The sequence below is a fragment of the Etheostoma cragini genome, chromosome 21 (assembly GCF_013103735.1).
Source record: "Etheostoma cragini isolate CJK2018 chromosome 21, CSU_Ecrag_1.0, whole genome shotgun sequence".
Classification (NCBI taxonomy): domain Eukaryota; kingdom Metazoa; phylum Chordata; class Actinopteri; order Perciformes; family Percidae; genus Etheostoma; species Etheostoma cragini.
Window position 1 is genome coordinate 9929674 of NC_048427.1, and position 20776 is coordinate 9950449.

General features: G+C 41.4%; 1 protein-coding gene across 1 annotated transcript in view; it reads left to right on the forward strand.

The window, feature by feature from the left end:
- Positions 1-20776, forward strand: part of svild (supervillin d) — a 44153-nt gene that overhangs the window by 4207 nt on the left and 19170 nt on the right. Inside the window, exons 2-6 of the mRNA XM_034860815.1 lie at positions 9512-10048; positions 13518-13552; positions 16047-16102; positions 18942-19036; positions 20257-20359. Coding sequence (XP_034716706.1) covers positions 9660-10048; positions 13518-13552; positions 16047-16102; positions 18942-19036; positions 20257-20359 — 678 coding nt within the window. The 5' untranslated portion in view covers positions 9512-9659. The remainder of the gene's footprint in view (positions 1-9511; positions 10049-13517; positions 13553-16046; positions 16103-18941; positions 19037-20256; positions 20360-20776) is intronic.

Consider the following 20776-nt stretch of genomic DNA (forward strand, 5'->3'; position numbering starts at 1 on the left):
CCCCCCCCCCCCCCCGTCTGGGGATGAAGTCCATGTCGATAAGTGGTTGACAAGTGGGAAAAATCGCATTAGATGGTTTCTAAGGTTTTAAGAGAGCTCTGTAGTTACTCTGTAGTGAACAAAGAGCAGGATTGACAGAATAAATCACAAATTTTTGTGTTTTGCCAAGAATGTTGATAGAAATAGCTAGCGTTGCATACGTTAGACACACAGAAGTCATACCAAACTCCAAAAATATTTGAAAATTAGGATAAATGGACGTGAGCATAAGTGGAATAATTGTTGTCATGCATTTTATTTAGAAACTAGTAAAAAAATGCTAAAAAGTATACATGGAAGATAGGGCTGCACAATTAATCAAATTTTGATCACGATTTTGACTTCCCACGATCACATTTTTGTGATGAGCGATTATTTTAAACGCATCATTCCAGAGAACGCTCCGTTTTTTTTTGCATCTAGCGCTTTGAAAACCTCTGTCTGCTCATGTTCCAATCAGTTGTTCCCTACATCGCGCTGCTTAATCTTTAGATTTCTAGAACAGAGGAACGGGAGGAAAATTCCACATACAGCACTCGTTTATACGTCGGTCTCAAGGTTTACCAGCTTACCAGTAAACGCAACATTTGGTCCCGTCTGTGTTATTCAGACAACAGCAGTGACCAGTGCTAGTAAGTGGCGGTGCTAGTTAGCGTCTGTTAGCTCACAGGGCTCTAGGACGCGAGTAATATTTTTCGAATGCAACTAACTTCAGTTGGTAGAGTAACAGCGTGTGAGACGGAGCCTGCGGGACCTGTAAGAGATGTAACCCATGGCCAGAATATCATAGTTCATAAAAATGCAGCGCAGTGACGATACAGACATTTCTTACACACGATGTGTGTATGCGCCATTCGACCCGTGCTGGACCCGTTCATAATGAGTCAGCCGTCTCTGAGTAGCACTCCCCCTCTCCCTAGCTCTTTTAATCGGTTATTGTTAAGATAAGATAAGATAATTAGTTTATTAGTCCCCAATGGGGAAATTACTGCACTACACTCTGTGTACACACTTTTTGTTAGTACTCAAACACAGGCCTGAAATACACACAACATGCTCAGGACCTATACATGCACTATACATGGAGAGATGTCAGAGTGAGCGGGCTGCCAGCTGAACCAGCGCCCTGAGCGGTCGGGGGGGTACGGTGCCTTGCTCAAGGGCACCTGGCAGTGCCCAGGAGGTGAACTGGCATCTCTCCAGCCACCAATCCACGCTCCCAACTTTTTGGGTCCATACAGGGATTTGAACCAGTGACCCTCCGGTTCCCAACCCAACTCCCTATGGACTGAGCTACTGCCACCCCCATTTTCTCAGAGATACATTTAAAAATATATCCTACACTATTTATTTCAGATAGCTAATTTTCATTTACGTGTGTGGCATACAACATACAACTTCAACATAAGAAGATTGTAACATAATATGGATGTGAAAGCAGTTCCAAACAGTCTATGTGTAACAATAAAATTTGTTTTGGTTAAAATCAACAAATAATCATGATTATCATTTTGGCCGTAATCGTTAAGCCCTAATTAGAGAAGAAGAAGAAGAATACTTTTTCATCAAAAGTTGGCAAATTGCAACTGTTGGAGCGAGACAAAGCTTTCCGTATGTCAGAGTGCAACAAAGCGTACCAATTGATGTGAGTGTAGATACTTTAACTGTAGCTACTACAGTACATCCGTCCCATGAAAAACAGTGCGGGTGTTTGTTTTTTGGCCCACGTCCAACGAATCACATTGTGTGTTGTGAATATGCGAGCATGCATGCCTATGATCCCCTAGCTAGATAAAGCCCCATAAACCCCACCCTTCCTACTCCACACTCAGGCTTCCATGATTGCAGCCTTGTTGGAGAGCCAGTGTGTATTTTTGTCCTGTTTTTGTCATTCTTCAGTTGCGTGTTGGTGTGCACTGCAGTGTGTGTTTCCACGTGAGTTTCCTTGTTTGCTTTCCCGTTCGTCAGATTTAATGGCTCCTTTGAATGCAGCAAACAGAAAGCCGGAAGGCTGGGACAAAGAGCCAGCCTGAGAAAAAAATAAAAAAAAAATAGAGGAAAATAAAACATAACATACAGATGCTTCTCTGTGTTAAACTTCATAGCTTTATTACGTTTGAATGAAAAAGATTTTAGGAATGGGAAAGCAGCAGACTTTATTTGCCTGGGGACAATGGTGGCTCCGCCTCCAGCAGGTTAGTACAGTTTTACAGTGTCAGTTACTTAGCTATAGCGGAGTGCAGGCATGAGTACCCAGGGGGTTGTCATGTCAACTGCTTCTCGGGTGACTGGCTACAGTCAGCAGGACTTCTGGTAAATGGGATTTGAGGGAGTTTGTGTCTGTGTGACAAAAAGAGGGCAGGGAGAGGAGAGAGAGGGAGAGATGGATTAATCTCAGGCCTTGTTTTGCCCCCTCCTCCTCCTTCTCTGCTGCAGCAGCAGATCTTGCTCTCCCTCCACCCCCGTATCACCAGAACGGGGCCCCTTGGCACCCTGGAGACACATGCCCCACAAAAGCCCATTCTCTCCTCAATGCTTTCCAGCTTCTTTGCTCCCCCCCCCTCCTCTGATCTCTGTAGTTCTCTTCATTCTCTGTTGTACCAACCTTTCTCTTTTTATCCTCCTTCCCTTTTTTTGTATCCTCCTCTACCCTGCACACTCTTCTTCCTCTGACTTTCCTTCCTCACTCGCATCATCCCCTTCTTTCTTATTTTCCCTGCAGCTGAAAGCCAGGGGAGAGTTGAGTCATGTGAATGAAGGGCTTTTGCCATGTTAGCCAAACAACCCTCTTGTCAGAATCATCTGCTAAAGCTGTCTACAAGTAAAGGCCTGTCTCAACACGATGAAGTGTTGTTGTGAGCCTCTACTATTGCAATTAAAACTTCAATCTGCCAGGGGTTTCAGGCTGGGTTCTTTAACTGCCTTAAGTGCTGAATGATTTCTTTTTAATGAGAAACACATTGGCCACTCAGTATGTGGTTGATTGTTGTAGTGACACGACACCCCCCCCCCCCACCCCCCCACCACCAATTTCTGATGTTGTTTGGTCAGATAGATAGGTTAGAAGCAAGATGGAGTGGATTACAGACTAATGACCCGTACTCAGGCCTATGTGCTTTGAGTGGTTGGTCACATGGCCTGGTTGCAGTTATTTCACACCCACAAACATGCAACATCCTGTATAAGTCTGCATTCACAGAACCTTTGTCGGGCGTCAAACGGGACGGCAAAAACGCAGGTCTTTCCATTCATTTTCAATAGGGATAGTGCATTTCCCGCTTGGGGGGGGTAATGTAATTGACACCGCCACACCACCCTGCGGAAAATCATCGGATCACTATTTCCCGGTTTGAACGCAGCTCAAAACATAGGACGCATGCCGTTATATGCTTCCTGGCTATTATTTTGAGTCTTAGTCAAGTAGTCTGGTATGTAACTTTGTTTTGGTGCATATTAAAGCTGCTCTAAGCGATGTTGGGTGACGTTAATTCTTGTTGACGTTTGAATTTTTTTCAAACAAAACGAGACTAGCTTGCCCTTCACTTCTCATCCCATCCCCTCTCTTCTGTGCTTCTGTGCACTAACTCCCTCCCCCCCCCCCACACACACACACACCCAAATCCTTGTAGTTGTTTTTTTGGCTGGAACACTCTTTGTGTATACTTCGTGTTGCAGGTGGGACCAGTTTTATTTTTGTTGCCGTTTGTAGACCCTGGGCTGTCTAGGGCTTAACAATATTTTGTTTTGGCATCGACATCGCGATGTGCGCATGCGCAATAGTCACATAGTAAACTTACCGCTCTCCTTTTACATGATTTTTACCATCCGACCGTTCTCCTTTAAGACAGGTAGCCATGTGGGCAACGTGTGTACGTGACGTTAGTCGGACTATCTGGTTTATTGTTATGGGAAGGGAAGCTCTCTGTGTGTAGAAAAGTACCGTAGGCAGCAGCTGCCGCTGACACAGTGATGATGGGCAGTCAGAGAAGCTGCAGTAGTCAGTGTTTTATGTTCGCTGAACATACGAACTAAGTCTCCTGATTAATGCAACATAATCACGGAGTCTCCCGGCCATTTCCCCCCGCAGAAAGCTGCTACCAAGAATGGTTCACATTAGAAAAGATCTTTTTTCATTTTTTTCTTCTATGTAGATGCACTTCCCTACAAAATCAGCGCAGTAGTTGAGAACGATTTCTTATTTCCAAATAGAGCTATTTATCTCATCTTTTGCTTGATTGCGAAAAATATCGTAGTGTCAGATTTTTCCAGTATTGTACAGGCCTAGTCTACAGAGGCCGTGTTTTTTTACAGTGTGTTCTGAGGACAAGCAGCTCGCGGATAGTGAGGGCATGTTTGCTGTATGTGACAACAAATGTTGTAGCACAAAACACACGTGACATCACTTAGAGCACCTTTAAACAGAATAAAGGAAAGATTGGATTTTCCTTTTAACCCTAAATAAGGTTTTATTGTGGCTTTCTTTACACTCCATTAGTACAAAGAGTTGGTATAGTTAAGGTTACACATACGTAACCAACCCTAAAAACAAGGAAATAATACTGTTAAAGGTCGCCCAGATTTCTGCTGCAGCCATCTTATGTTTTGCTCCTTCATGGTCCCTGAGCTTGTTTGAAAATTCCCCAGAGCTGCACGAGCTGAAGAACTTTTCTAAAAAAATGGCCCCCCAGTCTGTTCTGTCTTTGCAATCCATGCACTGGCACCTGGTTTTCCCAGTAGAGCAAAGTTTCCACTCTCCACCCTCTTCCTTCAGGAAGAATGTGTGTCAGGATCTGGCTGTGTCTCTACTATTGTACAGTGAAGGAAAGTCTTTTTGATGTTTGCAGTAATTTTATGTGGATTCCTGAAGGTTTACAGTGGCAACATGTTTTCTTTCTATGAAGCATCGGTGCTGAAAAGATACCTTGTGTAATGTGAGCGCAACCTTACAGGGGCCAACATTTGAAACATAATTATCAACATTTTTCAGGTGTAAATCTCTGTGTTAAGTCTCAATGTAAGATAAGGAAAAATAAAATACTCTTTGGGGAATTCCAATTAAGCTGAACTGACACAGTGTTTAAACACCATAAGCACATTAAACACCTTAAATGTTTGCTAAACAGAGCTTGCATGCCCATTGCTTGGGCCTTGGCCAATAAGGTGACCCGACCAGGTTCTATCTAGTCAAGCTTTACTTGAATAGGTACACTTACCTAGTCGCATTTTCTTATACAGTCAAAATCCCCTATTTTTCCATGCAAATCCACTGCTTATGCGTAGGGTGTAGCCTGCATTCCTGCTTTGTCCTCCTGTGTGGACATGCAAATCCTGAAAAGAGACAGGCTGGTGGGCCACAGGTCAGCTTTTGCCTCTGAGGCAACTTTCTGTCTGGCCAGCAATGAATGGTCCCTAGAGATCTGTGACAGGTATACTTTTCCCATAATAAGCCTGCTTCCTATTGCATCACCAATGTAGATAATGATGTTGGAGTGAGTGAGTAACAATGACATAATTACATTTGACTGGATTTTTTCAGGTTCTTCATTTGACTCACCTTTATCAAATTGAAGTTAGAAGAATATAAGGACACCAAACTGTTAAACTACAGTGAGTAATTCCCAACCAGGGTTACGGAGAGGTCTTGACCCTTTGCTTAAAGTCATGCGTAAGCATTTAAAATACATAGTTAAAACAAATGGATAAACAGTTGAAATAGCTGAAAAGTAACTGTAATATATATATATCTATATATATATAATATATAAATGGTACTTCAAATAGCTAAAGGCATTTGGGTAAATGGTTGAAATGCACAGCTTCTGTTACTCCAAGTGGTCGTAGTACAAATGCAAACTTAAGGCCGTTTTATGGTTGTGTGTAAAATCGACGGCTTACCCCCGCAGACACCTCTCCGTCTACCCCGGACAATACGCCATGGTCTGATGCTCGGCCCTTGCTTGGTAGCGTTCCATTTCCTTTGACTCCTTCCTGGTTCTCCTTCTCCATAAACAACATGAAATCAAGGGGGGGTTAACTTTTCCTGCTAAATATGTTTCACTATGGTCAGAAAAGACAGGGAAGACACTTTTTTTCTCTCACTATGACTCTAGAGTCCGTACTCGCTCCGGTAGTCACTCACTCACTTCTCCCTCGCTCTATCACCCACTCCCGAGACACACACACGCCTTCTCAACGCACACACCGGCGCACAAGTATAAACACCAGGCCTCTTACATAGGCTACGGCGAAAGCTCTGCGTGTAGCCTTCGCACGGCCATAAAACGGCCTTTAAACTAACCGACTTAAACATTGAGAGTTCAATGAAAAAATAACTAGCTTAAAGTTATTATATGTTTCAGACTGGGCTGTGGGGGGGATGTCACACAAAAAAAAAAACTACAGCGTTTATTGATATAGATAAAAAAGGACGAAATTGTCTTTAAACCCTTCGTCTTGGCTTTTGCAAATTCTGCTTTTATCAGTAGGCCTTGAACTGCTATTATGTAATCTCAAGTAACTGCGTATAATCACTGACTGTCTTTGCTGAGAAGTAAATATTTAAATACTGGTCCCTTATGGAGTGCTTAGACTTGTGAGAGGAAATGATGACTCTAAATCTGATACTGTTGAGTGCAAAGGGTACTGTCAGTTTTCTCACTGCCTTCACCCATCCTGCTCTGAAGAAACTTAAAGACATTTGCCAGATTTTATGAGTAACATTTCCTGATTGATCAAGCATTTATTTAGGAGGATATGGTGCACGTTCAGGAAGCGACACACTTGGCCTTTGTTGAGACAACTCCCAATGGGCAACGGATGGCCAGAGAACACTTCAGTGAATATAAGGACTTGGTTTGTTTACATGCCCTAGAGGAGCAGTTAGTCACAGGCTATTGCCCGTGTAAATAAGCAGATGGAACTGGTATAACTACAGTACATACTGAGCTAGACAGATCTATGACAGAGAATTTTTTTAAATCTTTCTTACATTGTTTTCCCCAACAAACCCCTCAATTGTGATGCTTGAGCGCATCAAGCTTAATTACCCTATACCTTTATCACCATGTTCTGAATCAATACTAGCACATTAGATGTTTTTCAGAGCCCTTTCTTTGAGGTTTTGGTCTTGCACATCTCTGCTTGCTCCACTTGTCTTTGTATATGAAGAAATAACCATAAATATGTAAAGACACCTTGGGGTGTTTTGGCAGTTTAAAACACCTAGCAAAACAAAATCCCGGGTGAGTCCACATTTGCTGATAGGGGTGATGATTTTTCAAGTATGACTCACAACTCTGTTTTCAGTCCCCCTTGTTATAATAACACAAGCAGCTTCCAAACAAAGCAGCCTCGATGTTCTGGGTCTCCACGGACAAGCTTTAGTGGACTGATTAGCACTCCTTTTATAGGTAGTGACCTAGGTGAATTATGTAAGCATGTGCACAATCCTGAAATCAACATTCAAACTCGGGATCATTTTGCCTTCATAAGGAGCGACATTCAGTTTAAACCCCAAAACTAGAGATATCTGCTTTAGGTTTTGATGGGGAGAGTGCCTGCTACCTCGATTATAGATACATTTGTCATTTTTTTTGGACTTCACAACCAAAACAAACCTCATCTTAAAATGCTAAGCTTTTCACCCTTGAGAAGAAATGTAATACAACTCTCTTGCTCTTAGACTTGAAGTTAATTAACTTCTACCAATTGGTTAAGTCATCATATTTGGTGTTTGTTTTTCATATTATGCTGTAAATTCCATTCAAAGAGCTTTAGCGGCATCTGATCCTGGTTACCTTCCTAGGATATGTCTTAATTTCTCTTCTGGCTGAGTGAAATTGGATACGGGTTACGGGTACTAAAGGTCGCTGGACTACCTGGAATGGAATTGCTTAGTGCTGATTTGTTCATTTAACAAACATGGTAAATGTACAGTATTGTTACATACTGCAAAGCATACATTTCACAGAGTGTAAGTGTCTTGGACATCTCCAGGAATACAGCAAGGAGCAGACAGCATGTAATTGTCCAGCAGAGTTGCATTTTATGGTAGACTAAATTTAAATTCACACAAGGAAGGGAGGCACTGTTTAGCCAAGCACTGTTATTCCAAGTGGATGAGGGAAAGAAGAGGTCAAGGTGAAGACTGACACACAGACACATGTCCCCCGACACATAAACATATTTCCTGTGTAATATTTCAAAGCCGTATTTTTCCAGGGGACCACGAGGTCCTTCTTCCTGGTTGGTTTTATAGCCCAGCAGGTGGACGGGGGTCAGAGGGGTGCACTTAAGATTGGTTCGAGCTTGTCATCATTACAGAAAAGGCTCTCGGTGTCAACTCGTTTATTCCACCTTCTGACCAGACTCACCTTTCTATTCCCTCTTGACCCATTCTTCACTTTCCCAATTTTTTCTCTCATGGCTAACATTGTCCAGGCACCCCAATTTTAATTTATATTATTCCCAAAACCCCTTTTCCTGGCCATAAATAAAGGTTGCCAGGGGCTACTTTAAACCCCTGCCCCTCTCTAATATAAATATATCTAGTTATATTCACTTTTATAATTTCTGTTCTCCTTGGCTGTCCTCAGACATTAAGCCCCAAAGCATCAGAAGAGCACTTGCTCTGAAAAAATAATGTCTGTGGAAAAGCCCCTGTGCTTGGTTTGGAACGATTTGAAAATGTTCAGACATCATTTTCATTGTTGTTGTCAGCTGGCGATGCATTGGTGTGAGTGCACATTTAGAACCACTGCATCCGAGCCATATGTGGGGTTTTCTGCTTTGTGAATACTTAATGGAACAAAATGAGCTCAACTCAACCTCCTGTTTTTTTACATCCTACATTTTATTTGAAGTCAAAAGTTATTAAAAAGTTTATTTTATTGTGCTAGATGTGAAAAGGAGATGTTAAACAAATTATCTTTTTGGGGGAAGCCAAAGTCTGCCCCAGCAGGCATTGGTTTGGAGGCCATGTGCAGTGTGGACAAGTCTTTTGCAGGGCTAGCCCATGTAGGCAAACACATTCACACTTATATGGCAATTTAGTTTCTCGTGCTCTATGTTTACAGTAAATACATAATAAGTATGAGGTAGGATAACGTTGAAGAGGTGACTGGCTTTTGGCACAAAGCCTCAACAAATTGAGGAATAAAATGGGATGAAGATATTTTATGTGGGATCTTCTACTTTCTCTCCTCCCTCTTTCCAACCGGCTTTCCAACCGAGGTTATATGAGAGTCTCGCTGCGGTGGTCGGCTGTCTTTGAGCAGAGCTGGCTGACATCATTCTCACAGGGAGGGGGAGGCAGGGCAGGGCTTGAAGCTCAACAGCTGAGCCAGTTTCTAATGAAAGCTGGGGAAGTGCATGCCTTGGTGCATCCAGTTTTACACATTAGTGTGTGCCTGTCATGTGAAATTGCACTCTACAATCATGAGGTACTAATGATGTCTTTCTTTCTTCTTTGCAGCACTGGGATGATTTTAATGATCTGAGACACTGCTGTCAAGGGAGATCCACAAGAAAGCTGATCTGCGTATGCGGGTTTGGACAATTGAATTTGCAACTTGGGATCTTCTCACCTTCATTCGAAACCCTAAACGGCATTGAACTTCAAAATGGATGGAATAGACACCTTGCAGAGCTTGGCCCCAGAGACCAAGGCTGAGCGAATTGCTCGGTACAAGGCAGAAAGGAGGAGGGAGCTCGCTGAGCGCTATGGCAACACAGACGAATTCACCTCCAAATATGTCCGAAGGGACAAGAAAATTGGTGACACAGCCGAAACAGTGTCTTCAGAAACCAAGGAGAAGGAACAATGTGAGGATACTGGATCAGAGCAAACATATACCAGGAGGGGCGTCAGGAATAAAGCAGCAGAGCCTGTGGAGCACATTGATGATGAGCAACCCCAGGAAAAAGATGGTACCACTCACCTCAAAACAGACCCAATTTTATCATCTAAATCAGAAGCTGTATCCTCCATGAAGATGTCCTCTCATTTGAGGTGAGTTTATTCACATTTTCACAAGTTAACGAATAATTTGAGCCCACTTCTGTTGTTTGTGTAAGACCAGCCACAGTATTGTTCTCAATGGGACATAAACTTAGCCACGAGACATGAAACACAAAGCTGCCCAGGGATAGAGAGTCACCCGCCATCTCAACCGCAAACATCACATCAGCGCCATGCTCGCATACAACAGCGTTCACGCGACAACGAGGAGTGTCTGTAATCGGCACATTTGGAGAACACTTTGGCCTTTCTTCTGTTTGAAGTAAACATGGTTCCTTTAAACAGTTCCAAAATTGAGCATGTTTTGCTGCAGTGAAATGCAAGCTGCTTGTTTTGGTTCACTTCAGCCATGTGGGGGACCTAGCACGTTTAACACATCTGGGAGTAACAAACTGGTACTGTCAGCGTGACCTGACAGACTTTTTTCCTAGTTTTTTCATTGGCTGTCAATGCCAGGAATGTTCTTTTTAGATTTAGCACACAGATAGTACACAGATTGTACATAGATGGATAAAACCTATCCAGTCGGGGTTACTGTTGTGGGATGTTTGAAGTGTAATCAAGCCGGGGATTCTGAACACACACAGCCAGACTTGTCTGAAAAACATCCTGAGGGAATGACGATGGAGACGAACTGAGGTGGATAGAGTATTGAGATAATGTCAGAGAATGGGGCTTGCAGGGGGATTTAGGCTCTGCCAAGTTTTCATGCCCTGCACTTAATGAAGCAAGACGTCTAGATAGCTGTGAGTGATGGCTGGTTAGATGGACTGATTATTTTATAAGACAGGGAAAGGTCTTGTTTCGTAATAGAATTGCAAAAGACATTAAGTATGAGCAGCACAGCATGTTTCAGCAAATCTCAGCAATCAAGTCAGTTTTCTACGTGATCATCTCTCATGGCAAAGCTCTGCTTTTTTGTTTGTTTTTACACGACCCGGCTTATGTCAATATGTTATACGTGCAAAACGTAGGATTGAGATTGTTCCAGTTTAAAAATCAGTTTAGTGCTTATTTACGAACATGGAGGAAATTTATATCATTTTTGTTTTTTGCACAAGATGAATTGTGAAAGGAATTGTTTTCGTCTTACCACAGCAGAACGAACATTTGGCAAAACACAGAGTAAAGTCACACACAGAGTTATGGACTACATTTTCAATTACAGAGCGAACCCTGCTTGACGTGTTTGTCTCGCATGCCCGTCATGTCAGCTACTAATCTTGGAAGTTTTGTTATGACGTTCGCTGCATGTCACAGTCCAGCTGTGCATTCTTGTCTGCTGGCGTAACATACAGAGGAGGCTTTATAATAGTTATTGTTATTAGCCAAAAACTAGAAAAACAGCTGATGATCACCAGCAATATATATATATATATATATATATATATATATATATATATATATATATATATATATATTTTTTTTTTTTTTTCACCTTCAATTTCAGTTGTTTGCATTCTTACAGATCTTTCTGAATTGTATTTTAGTTCAACATATTCCAGAGACCGGCATGGGCTTTACTATCAGAGCTGATATTCACTAAACCTTCGTAGACGACATGGCGGTGTGTGTCTGTTACAGGAATCCATTCTTCTTTCGCAGTGTTACAGCTGAAGGGTGACGTTCCAAAACAAGATAAACAGAAGATTTTTTACTCATCTGTAGTGTGATGGGTATTGTGGTATTTTGGTTTTGATGTTCTGTGTCCTAAAGCATGTGGAGTAATTGTGCTCCTGGCACGCTGGGATTAGCCAAACATCTTGGATTAAACAGGACTGAATGGGTTTTGGGCTAATTATTGTTTACATGGCTAGACCATTACACAGTCACAGTACCTGTCACATGAAGCATCAAGCTTTCCAACAGTTTAGTGCACAAATTAGAGACATTAAAATTACATATTTAAACAATGCAACACTCATGATTTTGTCCCTTCTGTACTCTTACTTCATCCTCTCTTTCTATGGCTCACTATCTCACCTAATGCTTTGTGGGAATGACATCATTTATTGGAACAAGAATGAGAAACTTTACTGTGTTTGACTATAGACTTGTTTAACTTTTCTCATGTCAACGTCCCCTCTTATTGTGTCTCTATTGCGGTTGCTCTCCTCTAGTGCTGGGTATCGTTCTAAAAATGTCAAAACCGGTAACAACACTTCAACTTTGATACCGAGTATCCTAGACAATGCTTTTTTTTATACCAATTTTGTAAAACAAAAAGAAATTACACTTTATAGCACAATTTAAATTTTGTATTTCCTTTCAGCTCCTACTAGGTGAGCCCCGTCTCTGTGCATAACATAGAATTTTTCCTGCATGTCTCTACGACGTGTAATTTTAGACAGCCAATCACAAACAATGTTAGAGCTTGGTAGAAAAATACTGCATGCTTATTGACTCACTGAGTCTTATGAGATGTACTCCCTAGGTATTGAAATTGGGTATTGAATGAAAAGGCATTTTTTCAATGCTCGAAGCAATTTGGTCGTTGTCTAAAAAGTATTGAATTCGGGACCCCGTGTTAGTTTTTTCGACACTGTGTTTTATTTTAAAGTTCATTTGTATTTTACACAGCCACAGATTGCTATGCATTTAATTACTTTAATTCTTGTTAAGCCGACATTGATTTGTGATCTTCCATCACATTTTACATCTCCAACTTAACCCTATTCACATCCCGGGTCACCCCGAAACTGACAAAACTTTCCGTGGTAGCTACACGCAATGCCCAAAACATAAATAAAGGAAATAGTTTGTGAATGGCCGTCTTTTCACTCGACATTCGATAGTGGCCTTTCAGCTAAATCTATAAAAACTTTTGCCTGTAGTATTTTCAAAACGGCATGCCGCTTGCCACCAGCTCCAACTCCTGCGTGTTTGAAGGGAGTACAGGTGGGTGTACAAAGATTAAAAATGGATCTGACTGTATTTAGCCAACACAAAACCTTAACAAAATGCTTGCATTGGTCCAAACCTGCAGATCGGCTTGGCGCCAGCTCCCCTCCTTCAGTAACCTTTGACCCATCCCAGATGTCCACCACAATTCTCTATTGTGTTAAAAGCAGTTCTCTCCCCTCCTCCTATTACATCATTGCTGCTACCCCACAGGCAGCTGCTGTCCCTATCCATATTTAACGCCCTTTACTTCAAGAGATCAATTGCTATCTTCAGAGGCATCCTTGTTATATTAGTGCCAACATGGGACTGGAGGAACAGCATGAATAAATGTAAGATCAAATGCAGCACTGCAAGTGGCTGTCTGCAGCTCTGCTAATAGTTTGGTTCATATTACACCTTTTTTTTAGGTAGTTTGAGTGTCAGATATTTGGATTATAGTTGTGGCTTAACATTCTCATTTTTCTGTCTAGTTGCAAACCTCAATTGTAACCAACACATCATTTCTGTCCGCACTTCAGTGTCTGAGAGAGTGAACTCATTTGTCTCTCTCTCTTAGGCGGCTGGAAACCGATGACACAGAGGAGCCAAAGGGTAAGACAAACTCTCCACTTTCACTGCACTCAGATCCTCTTTTGTCCCACACACTGCTTTTATTCCTTAACTCATTCAGGTTCTCTCTATTACTCAGTGTTAAAGGAATACTGAGCTCATTGCTGATGTCCGTCACCTACTTGGTTTATAGATGTTAGCTATTTAATACTCTGCCACTGGGGAGGAAGGAAAAAAACAGATCTACTGCTGTGTTTTGTTCTTTTTGTAATTTAAAGTGAATGTTTTTCCTCAAGCAATGTTTTCTATCTCCAAAAATAAAATGAAATAATGTTTGGCACGTGTCTGCAGACCTATGTTCAAGAACTGTGACTTAGTGGGTGTGCACTTACACTTGTGTGTCTTTCTGTGCAACTGCCTGATTCTATTGCAAGTACACTGGAAGCTTGTTTCAGCCAGCTAGCATTATGAACTAATTTTGGAGTCTCCTGCTGTAGAAAGGAGGAAATGGCGGAGTTTAAACATGGGCTGTAAACTGGTTTTCCCACTCACATTCAGCCACCTGAGCCCACAGGCTGAGTCTGTCAGTCTGCCTGTTTGTCTGTGTCGGATGAAGTGGTTACTCATGGACTACATCTTCTTGTGTGTGTGTGTGTGTGTGTGTGTGTGAAAGCAATGGCGGCAGGGCTGATATGCTTCCTGTCCAGGCTGGCAGAGGATCCAGTGCTCTGAGTCAGAAGGCCTCTTGTGGTCACATCCAGGGTTTCCCCAACGCTTCAGCTCTCCCACGAGCCAGCAATGCATACATACACACACACACACACACACACACACACACATACAACCGGTTCACAGTGAACACATTGTGAAAGCCTTTCGTTAGATGCGTGTTTCCACTGCACAAGTGCGCTGTCATGCTCATATTAACAGAGAACATTCAGAATAATTTCAGTTCATTACTTAAAGTAGAGCCGGGCAAAATATCAATATTATATCGATATCATGATATGAGACTAAGATATTGTCTTAGATTTAGGATATTGTAATATTGTAATTTGGCAGAAGTGTTGTCTTTTCCTGGTTTTAAAGGCTGCATTACAGTAATACAGTAATTATGTCATGTTCTGAACTTAGCAGACTGTTGTAACTATTCTAGTATTTGCCTTTACCCACTTTTATTATATTCACATTGCTGATGATTTTTATCAGAAATCTCATTGTGTAAATATTATGTGAAAGCACGAATAGTCAGCACTACAATATTGTTGCGGTATCAATATTGAGTTATTTGGTCAAAAATCTCGTGATACTTGATTTTCTCCATAGCGCCCAGCCCTGAGTTAAAGGAAACTCACCGTTGTATTTCTGCTTTAACAAAGTCTGCAGATTTCAAAAACTCTGCACTGGTCCTCAGAGTTGGCTAATATGCACATTTGTGCAGACTTTATTGGCCATTACAAGGTCAAAGGCCCATCTAATAAGCTCTCAGCAGCTATTTGAGATGGATGAAAACACTTATGGAAAAGTAAGTGAACTTAAGTGGAGGTTTTTCCATCTCTTGAGTTTTTCCTCTCTCTCTTTCTCGCTCTCTCTCTCTCCCTCTCTCTCTCCCTCTCTCTCTCGCTTTAGATGTTGGATGGATGATGGGAAAAAGATTGGACTGGAGTCAAAGCTAAGAGAGCACAGTCTGCAGGGTAATCACCGGTCTGCAATGCGCATAGTGTCATCGTCTGAACTAAATCATGCTAAGTTCTGGACAGCAGGGGATCTTGGAAACATAAATCTATCTGAGTATTAAAAAACTGGAGCATTATGCCTCAATGGAAGAGCGTTCTTCCCATTGGAAAAGGGGGTTTGTTAGAGACACTGTTTGGATTTTCATTTGTTTTCTTTGGATGGGGAACCTTTACAGCCTGAAATGACTCATTGTCAAGGCAATAAAACGAGATTAATGGATTGTGAGTGTGCTGATTTAAGAATTTTGTGTTGTTGAAAATAATGAAATGTAATGGTTTCCTTTAGTTCGGATTAGAAGATTATACATATCGGGGCTGTTTTTCATTTGAGAACTCTAACTCTCTTTCTCTCTCAAACATATGCACATATACACAGTCATAGTTTTCCTTTCTTTACAGTAAGACATCCATTATCTCGCATAAACTGATAGACGCAGAATGGTTTTACCTCTAAATCTATTGGAGCCTTGTGACTATTCAAACCCATCCTGAGACCGATCCTGTGACTGACATCACCATCGTCAATATGTATTATGTTCTGGATAGCAAACACATATGCATGCACACACACACACACACACACACTCTGCCGTAAGTCCTCATTCGAAGGTGACTGATCATATGATACTACAGTTGTCCTCTTACTGTTGTAATCAAGCGCAACTGTGTGTGTGTGTGTGTGTGTGTGTGTGTGTGTGTGTGTGTGTGTGTGTGTGTGTGTGTGTGTGTGTGTGTGTGTGTGTGTGTGTGTGTGTGTGTGTGTGTGTGTGTGTGTGTGTGTGTGTGTATATTCTTTTTAGTGGACGAGAAGCATGTGATCTCAACCAAGAGGACTTCCAGCATGTCTCTTTTTAAGGTATAGTATTTAATAAAATCCCTTTCATCTAAATGTTTTGTGTGGTTTGATTAAGCACACATTGTGTAGTGTGTGCGATTGTCTTTATGTAGCTTTTGCCCAAATTTAGATTTCATAGCTCCAAATAATAGCACACAATAAACCAAATCCAAGCTTCGAAACACATTCATAAACTTGTGAGTGAAGTCGCAGATGCTATTTCTTTACATTTTTTCGAAAATCTACGGTTAAATATTTTCATTTCCCTTGCTGATTACTCCCAGCCCTTTCCAACGCAGCTGGTGTATGCTTCAACCCCCCCTGGATCTTTGCTCCATTATTAACAAATTGAGCTGTTCCATGCAGCATTGAGCTGTCCCACACCTTGATGCACACTCGGCCAAAGTCTTGACTTTACACACACACACACACACACACACACACACAAACAGCCTGTGGAGTTGTAAAAGCGACGACAAGACTGGAAGAAATCTAGAGAGCTTACGTATCCATTCAGGAACAAAACTTGATAATGCCCCCAATCCCATTGGAGTTTACACACGTGTGCTTAAAAATATAGACAGTAACTGTATTTCCCAGGCTGCTTAAGTTTCAGAAGTGGTTAGGTTTCATGATATTGGATGTAAATAGCTGTTCTAACTTGGCCTTCACAGGCCAGGAGCTGTGCCAAGGTTGGCCAAGTGAACCCAGATGGCAGCAAAACCTGCTGGGAAAACAAACTCCCACAAAAAGGCTACCTTGCTATCATGCTGCTCTGAGTTTTCTCTTTTTTTCGTCTCTCTCCATCCTTTGTTCCGACTAGATCTTTGTTATTTTAAGGTGTCTCACTTGAAAATCATCAACTGTAACAGATACTATCTTCACTTTTACCTAATCAATCATTTCTGATCCAAAATCCCTGTTGGAAGCCAGAGAGTCAGTGGCACTCATTTATCAACCTAACGTAGAAACCGGCAAGATATGAGTGCAGAAGTCCTCTTACGACAGGCTTTACGTGGGATTCATGAAATGTTCACATCACACCAATCAGAGCGTAAGAATGGTCGTACATTGATACATGCAGCGGCTGGAAACGATCGTAATTTAAATATCAATTTTATAATATCAATTTTGAGGCCTCACCCCTACTATTTACGACATGGCCAGACATAATCCGGCTAAAAAGCGGCACTTTTCAGAGGTGGAGATTAAAACCCTGACATCTCAGTTTAATTTGCATTACTGTGTACTGTATGGCAGCCTAAAAACTGGTATTAGGCTCTGGGAAGAATGCGTAATAGAAAGAGATTACGGATGCGATCAACAGTGTTGCCGTATTAAATTGGACTCCAGCTGAAGTTTATTTAATTTATACATTCTTGACATATGTATGCTGTAGTCCTAATAGTAATATAAATAGGCTTATATTGCAATCTCTTAGGCCTACATGTAGGTGTACCTAAATTTAAACAAACACATGGTATGCAGTGTTTTTTATTTTTTATTTTACTCGTGTTTTTTTCGTGAGTCAGACCCGGGCAACGGCTGTGAGGGAGAGCGCGTGTCTTCCGCCCCCTCCGTGCTGAACCACCACCCTGACCCTGTCTCCTGACAGCAGACGGGCTGGAAAAACAAGCCAAAATATGTCGGCCAATTGTAGAAAGAAATTGTTCACTCTTGGCCATTAACAACAATGTAAAAGACAAACAAAAACCTGAAGAATAAATCAATATGTTGTGCATCGTCATGTTTCCTGTGTTGAATGTCATTGCCCAACATAACACTAAACCTTTTGAAAGCGAGGAGTAATATCCTGTCTCCTTCGTATAATTACAGTACGTCTGCTTTCCAGCATGGATGGAGGCAATTAAATGCACATACATGGAGACATCTGGAGAAAGATACAGCTCATTTTTATTTAAAATTCCCTGAATATATACAGACTTGGCAATGCATTCATGCTGGGTGGAAAATAAGCTCCCTTTTTTATAATCAGTGAGCATAAGTCAGTTTGGAGAGGCCTCTAATTCTGTAAGCTTTGCCGTGTAATTTTGTGAGAAAAGAGCACTTGATTTCCGTTACTTGGCACAAAGCTGGAGATCCACTTATCCTCAGCAGGTCACCCCAGGGCCTCGGTAGAGTGTTTACTGACACAGGTCTCACACAGCTGCAGGGTTCAGCTGTTACTTTACTGTGATGGTTGAAGGTTTGGAGCTTCTCCGTTCAGATTGATGTATGTGCAGAGTTGGACACTAAAAGGCCATTTTCACGTTCATCTGCTGAAGCGCAAAAGTTCCTCTGAGCTCACCTTAAATCGGCTAGTTTGGACGCAACCATGGTCCATTATGCAACTAGTGGGATGTGGAAAGCCTCCGGCACACATTCACTTGAGAATGGACTTTTCAGTGAAGTAGCACAAATTTGCATATGAATAAATAATAAAAGAAAGAAAGACAAAAACACATTTTTTATGTCATATAATATGTCTGGGGGGCTCTTTAACATTTAAAGATAGTTGAATATTATAAAATCGAATCATAATAGCCCCCTTGAGGGTGCTGTACTTTAATGTGGAAAATGCAGTAGCAGCAGTACTCATCTCTGTCTGTTTTAGTTTAGTATGTACTCAGGATGAGTAGGGTTACTTCACAATCACTCGCACACTACAGCATTGATCTGAGCAACTCTTGGAGCACTTTAAGGGTTAACGGCTTTGCTCAAGTGTATGGGTGGAGTCTCTTTCATTTATTCCCTCCCCTTATCAAGATTTGTTTTCACAGCTAGTGTAGGACGTAAACAGAATTTCTTCCTAACCTAATCCTAACCTTTAGGCTGCCGCCGCCCTTCTCTCTACCTGTAGGAGCTGGAGGGGTCGGAGGATGGCAGCAGCCAATGTGCCAACGACAGGGTAAAGTGTCCGCTAATGAGCAGTACAACAGAGGAATCCTCTACCAGGTAGGCATGTTCAAACTGCTTTTTATTAACAGCAAAGTTAACTTCTAAATGAAACTGTTACTGACACGGTAAACCGTCTACTGGGAGGTTATTGTTAAGGGTTGGACTAACTGCATTTAAACTTTGAATGGAGACTTCTGTTTCACCTTTTCACCATTCAAGTCACAGGCGTTGTAGTACATAACATACGCCACAACACGAGCAAGTAGAACAGATTCACCAACTGACACACACACACACACACAGGACGAGCAGACACAGCGGAGCAAAGAGGTAATTACAGACCGTATAAAAGGCTTTCTGATGTGAACAACTGCAGAGATAAACCAGATAAACCTGCAGAGCTTGTCCTTTGTAATTCCGCACTCTCTCTCTCTCTCTATCTCTCACTCACACACACACACACACACACACACACACACGCACACACACACACACACAAACTCTCACATTCCCACCGTTTGTTTGTGTGTGTGTGTAGATAGGCCAAAGACATAAGTAGGTTAATTCCTGTCCTGTCATATTTTTTCCACATGGAATTTGAACTGGCCCGTGGACTACTTTCAGTTTCTTCCCAAGTCAGAAGTGATATCTATACGTTTGACTTTTTGCAGCTGAACATTTTTGATGCACAGAGATGTAAATTACCTGTTCAGCAAAGCTCAATTGCACTGTATGCGACAAACCAAACATTTTCATTCAAATAAATTAGGCTTACCACAAAAACTAAAACTACAGCAAAAAAAACATTGCTCAGGAGATTAGAAGCATGCTAAAAGCAAAAGTGAATGTGTCACTGCCTTCTAAAGGTCAACACAACTCCCATCAGATGAGGTTATTGAGCTGAGCGGAGACTTAGGGAATTCTTTGTTCAGTGGGTTTATCATTATGCTGGCCCAGTGCCTATATTGATCACAAATCACTGTTTATTGATTTTGGTAACACCCTTTGTGTTAGTCAAAATCAAGGAAAACAAGATATTCTGCAGTTGTGTAAAATACAATTTTAACACAGGCTTTACCCAGATAGATTTAGTAACATTGACTTCAGCCTGGTTGTAATACATCAAAAAAACTATTAAATTCAAATGGTAAAGAGGTTTTTCTTGCAATTCTATTATGTAATGGCTGAATCATTTTTACATCAAATTGAGGAAAAACATATTTTCTCCTCTTCCTGTCTTTTTCCACAATCTTCATTTTTTTCCGCTCATATTTCAGCCTTTCCAAAACCGATATAAGCAAGTTAATGGATGATCAAGAGGCCACGGATGAAACTTCACGGGAGGAGCAACATGAATGTCCTTCCCCAAGCAAAGAAACGGTCAGTATTTTATACACACATATATATATATATATATAAACATATATATACACAAACACACACCATGTGGCATTTTGTTCTATACACATACAGTACAGTGGTGTGAAAAAGTGTTCCTGTTCCTGTTTTTTCCTGTTTCCTGTTCCTTTGCATGTTTGTCACACTTAAGTGTTTCGGAACATCAAACCAATTTAAACAATAGTCAAGGACAACACAAGTAAACACAAAATGCAATTTGTAAATGAAGGTGTTTATTATTAAAGGTGAAAAAAAATCCTAACCATCATGGCCCTGTGTGAAAAAGTGATTGCCCCCCCTTGTTAAAACATACTTGTCCACTTTGTCCACACCTGAGTTCAATTTCTCTAGCCACACCCAGGCCTGATTATTGCCACACCTGTTCACAATCAAGGCATC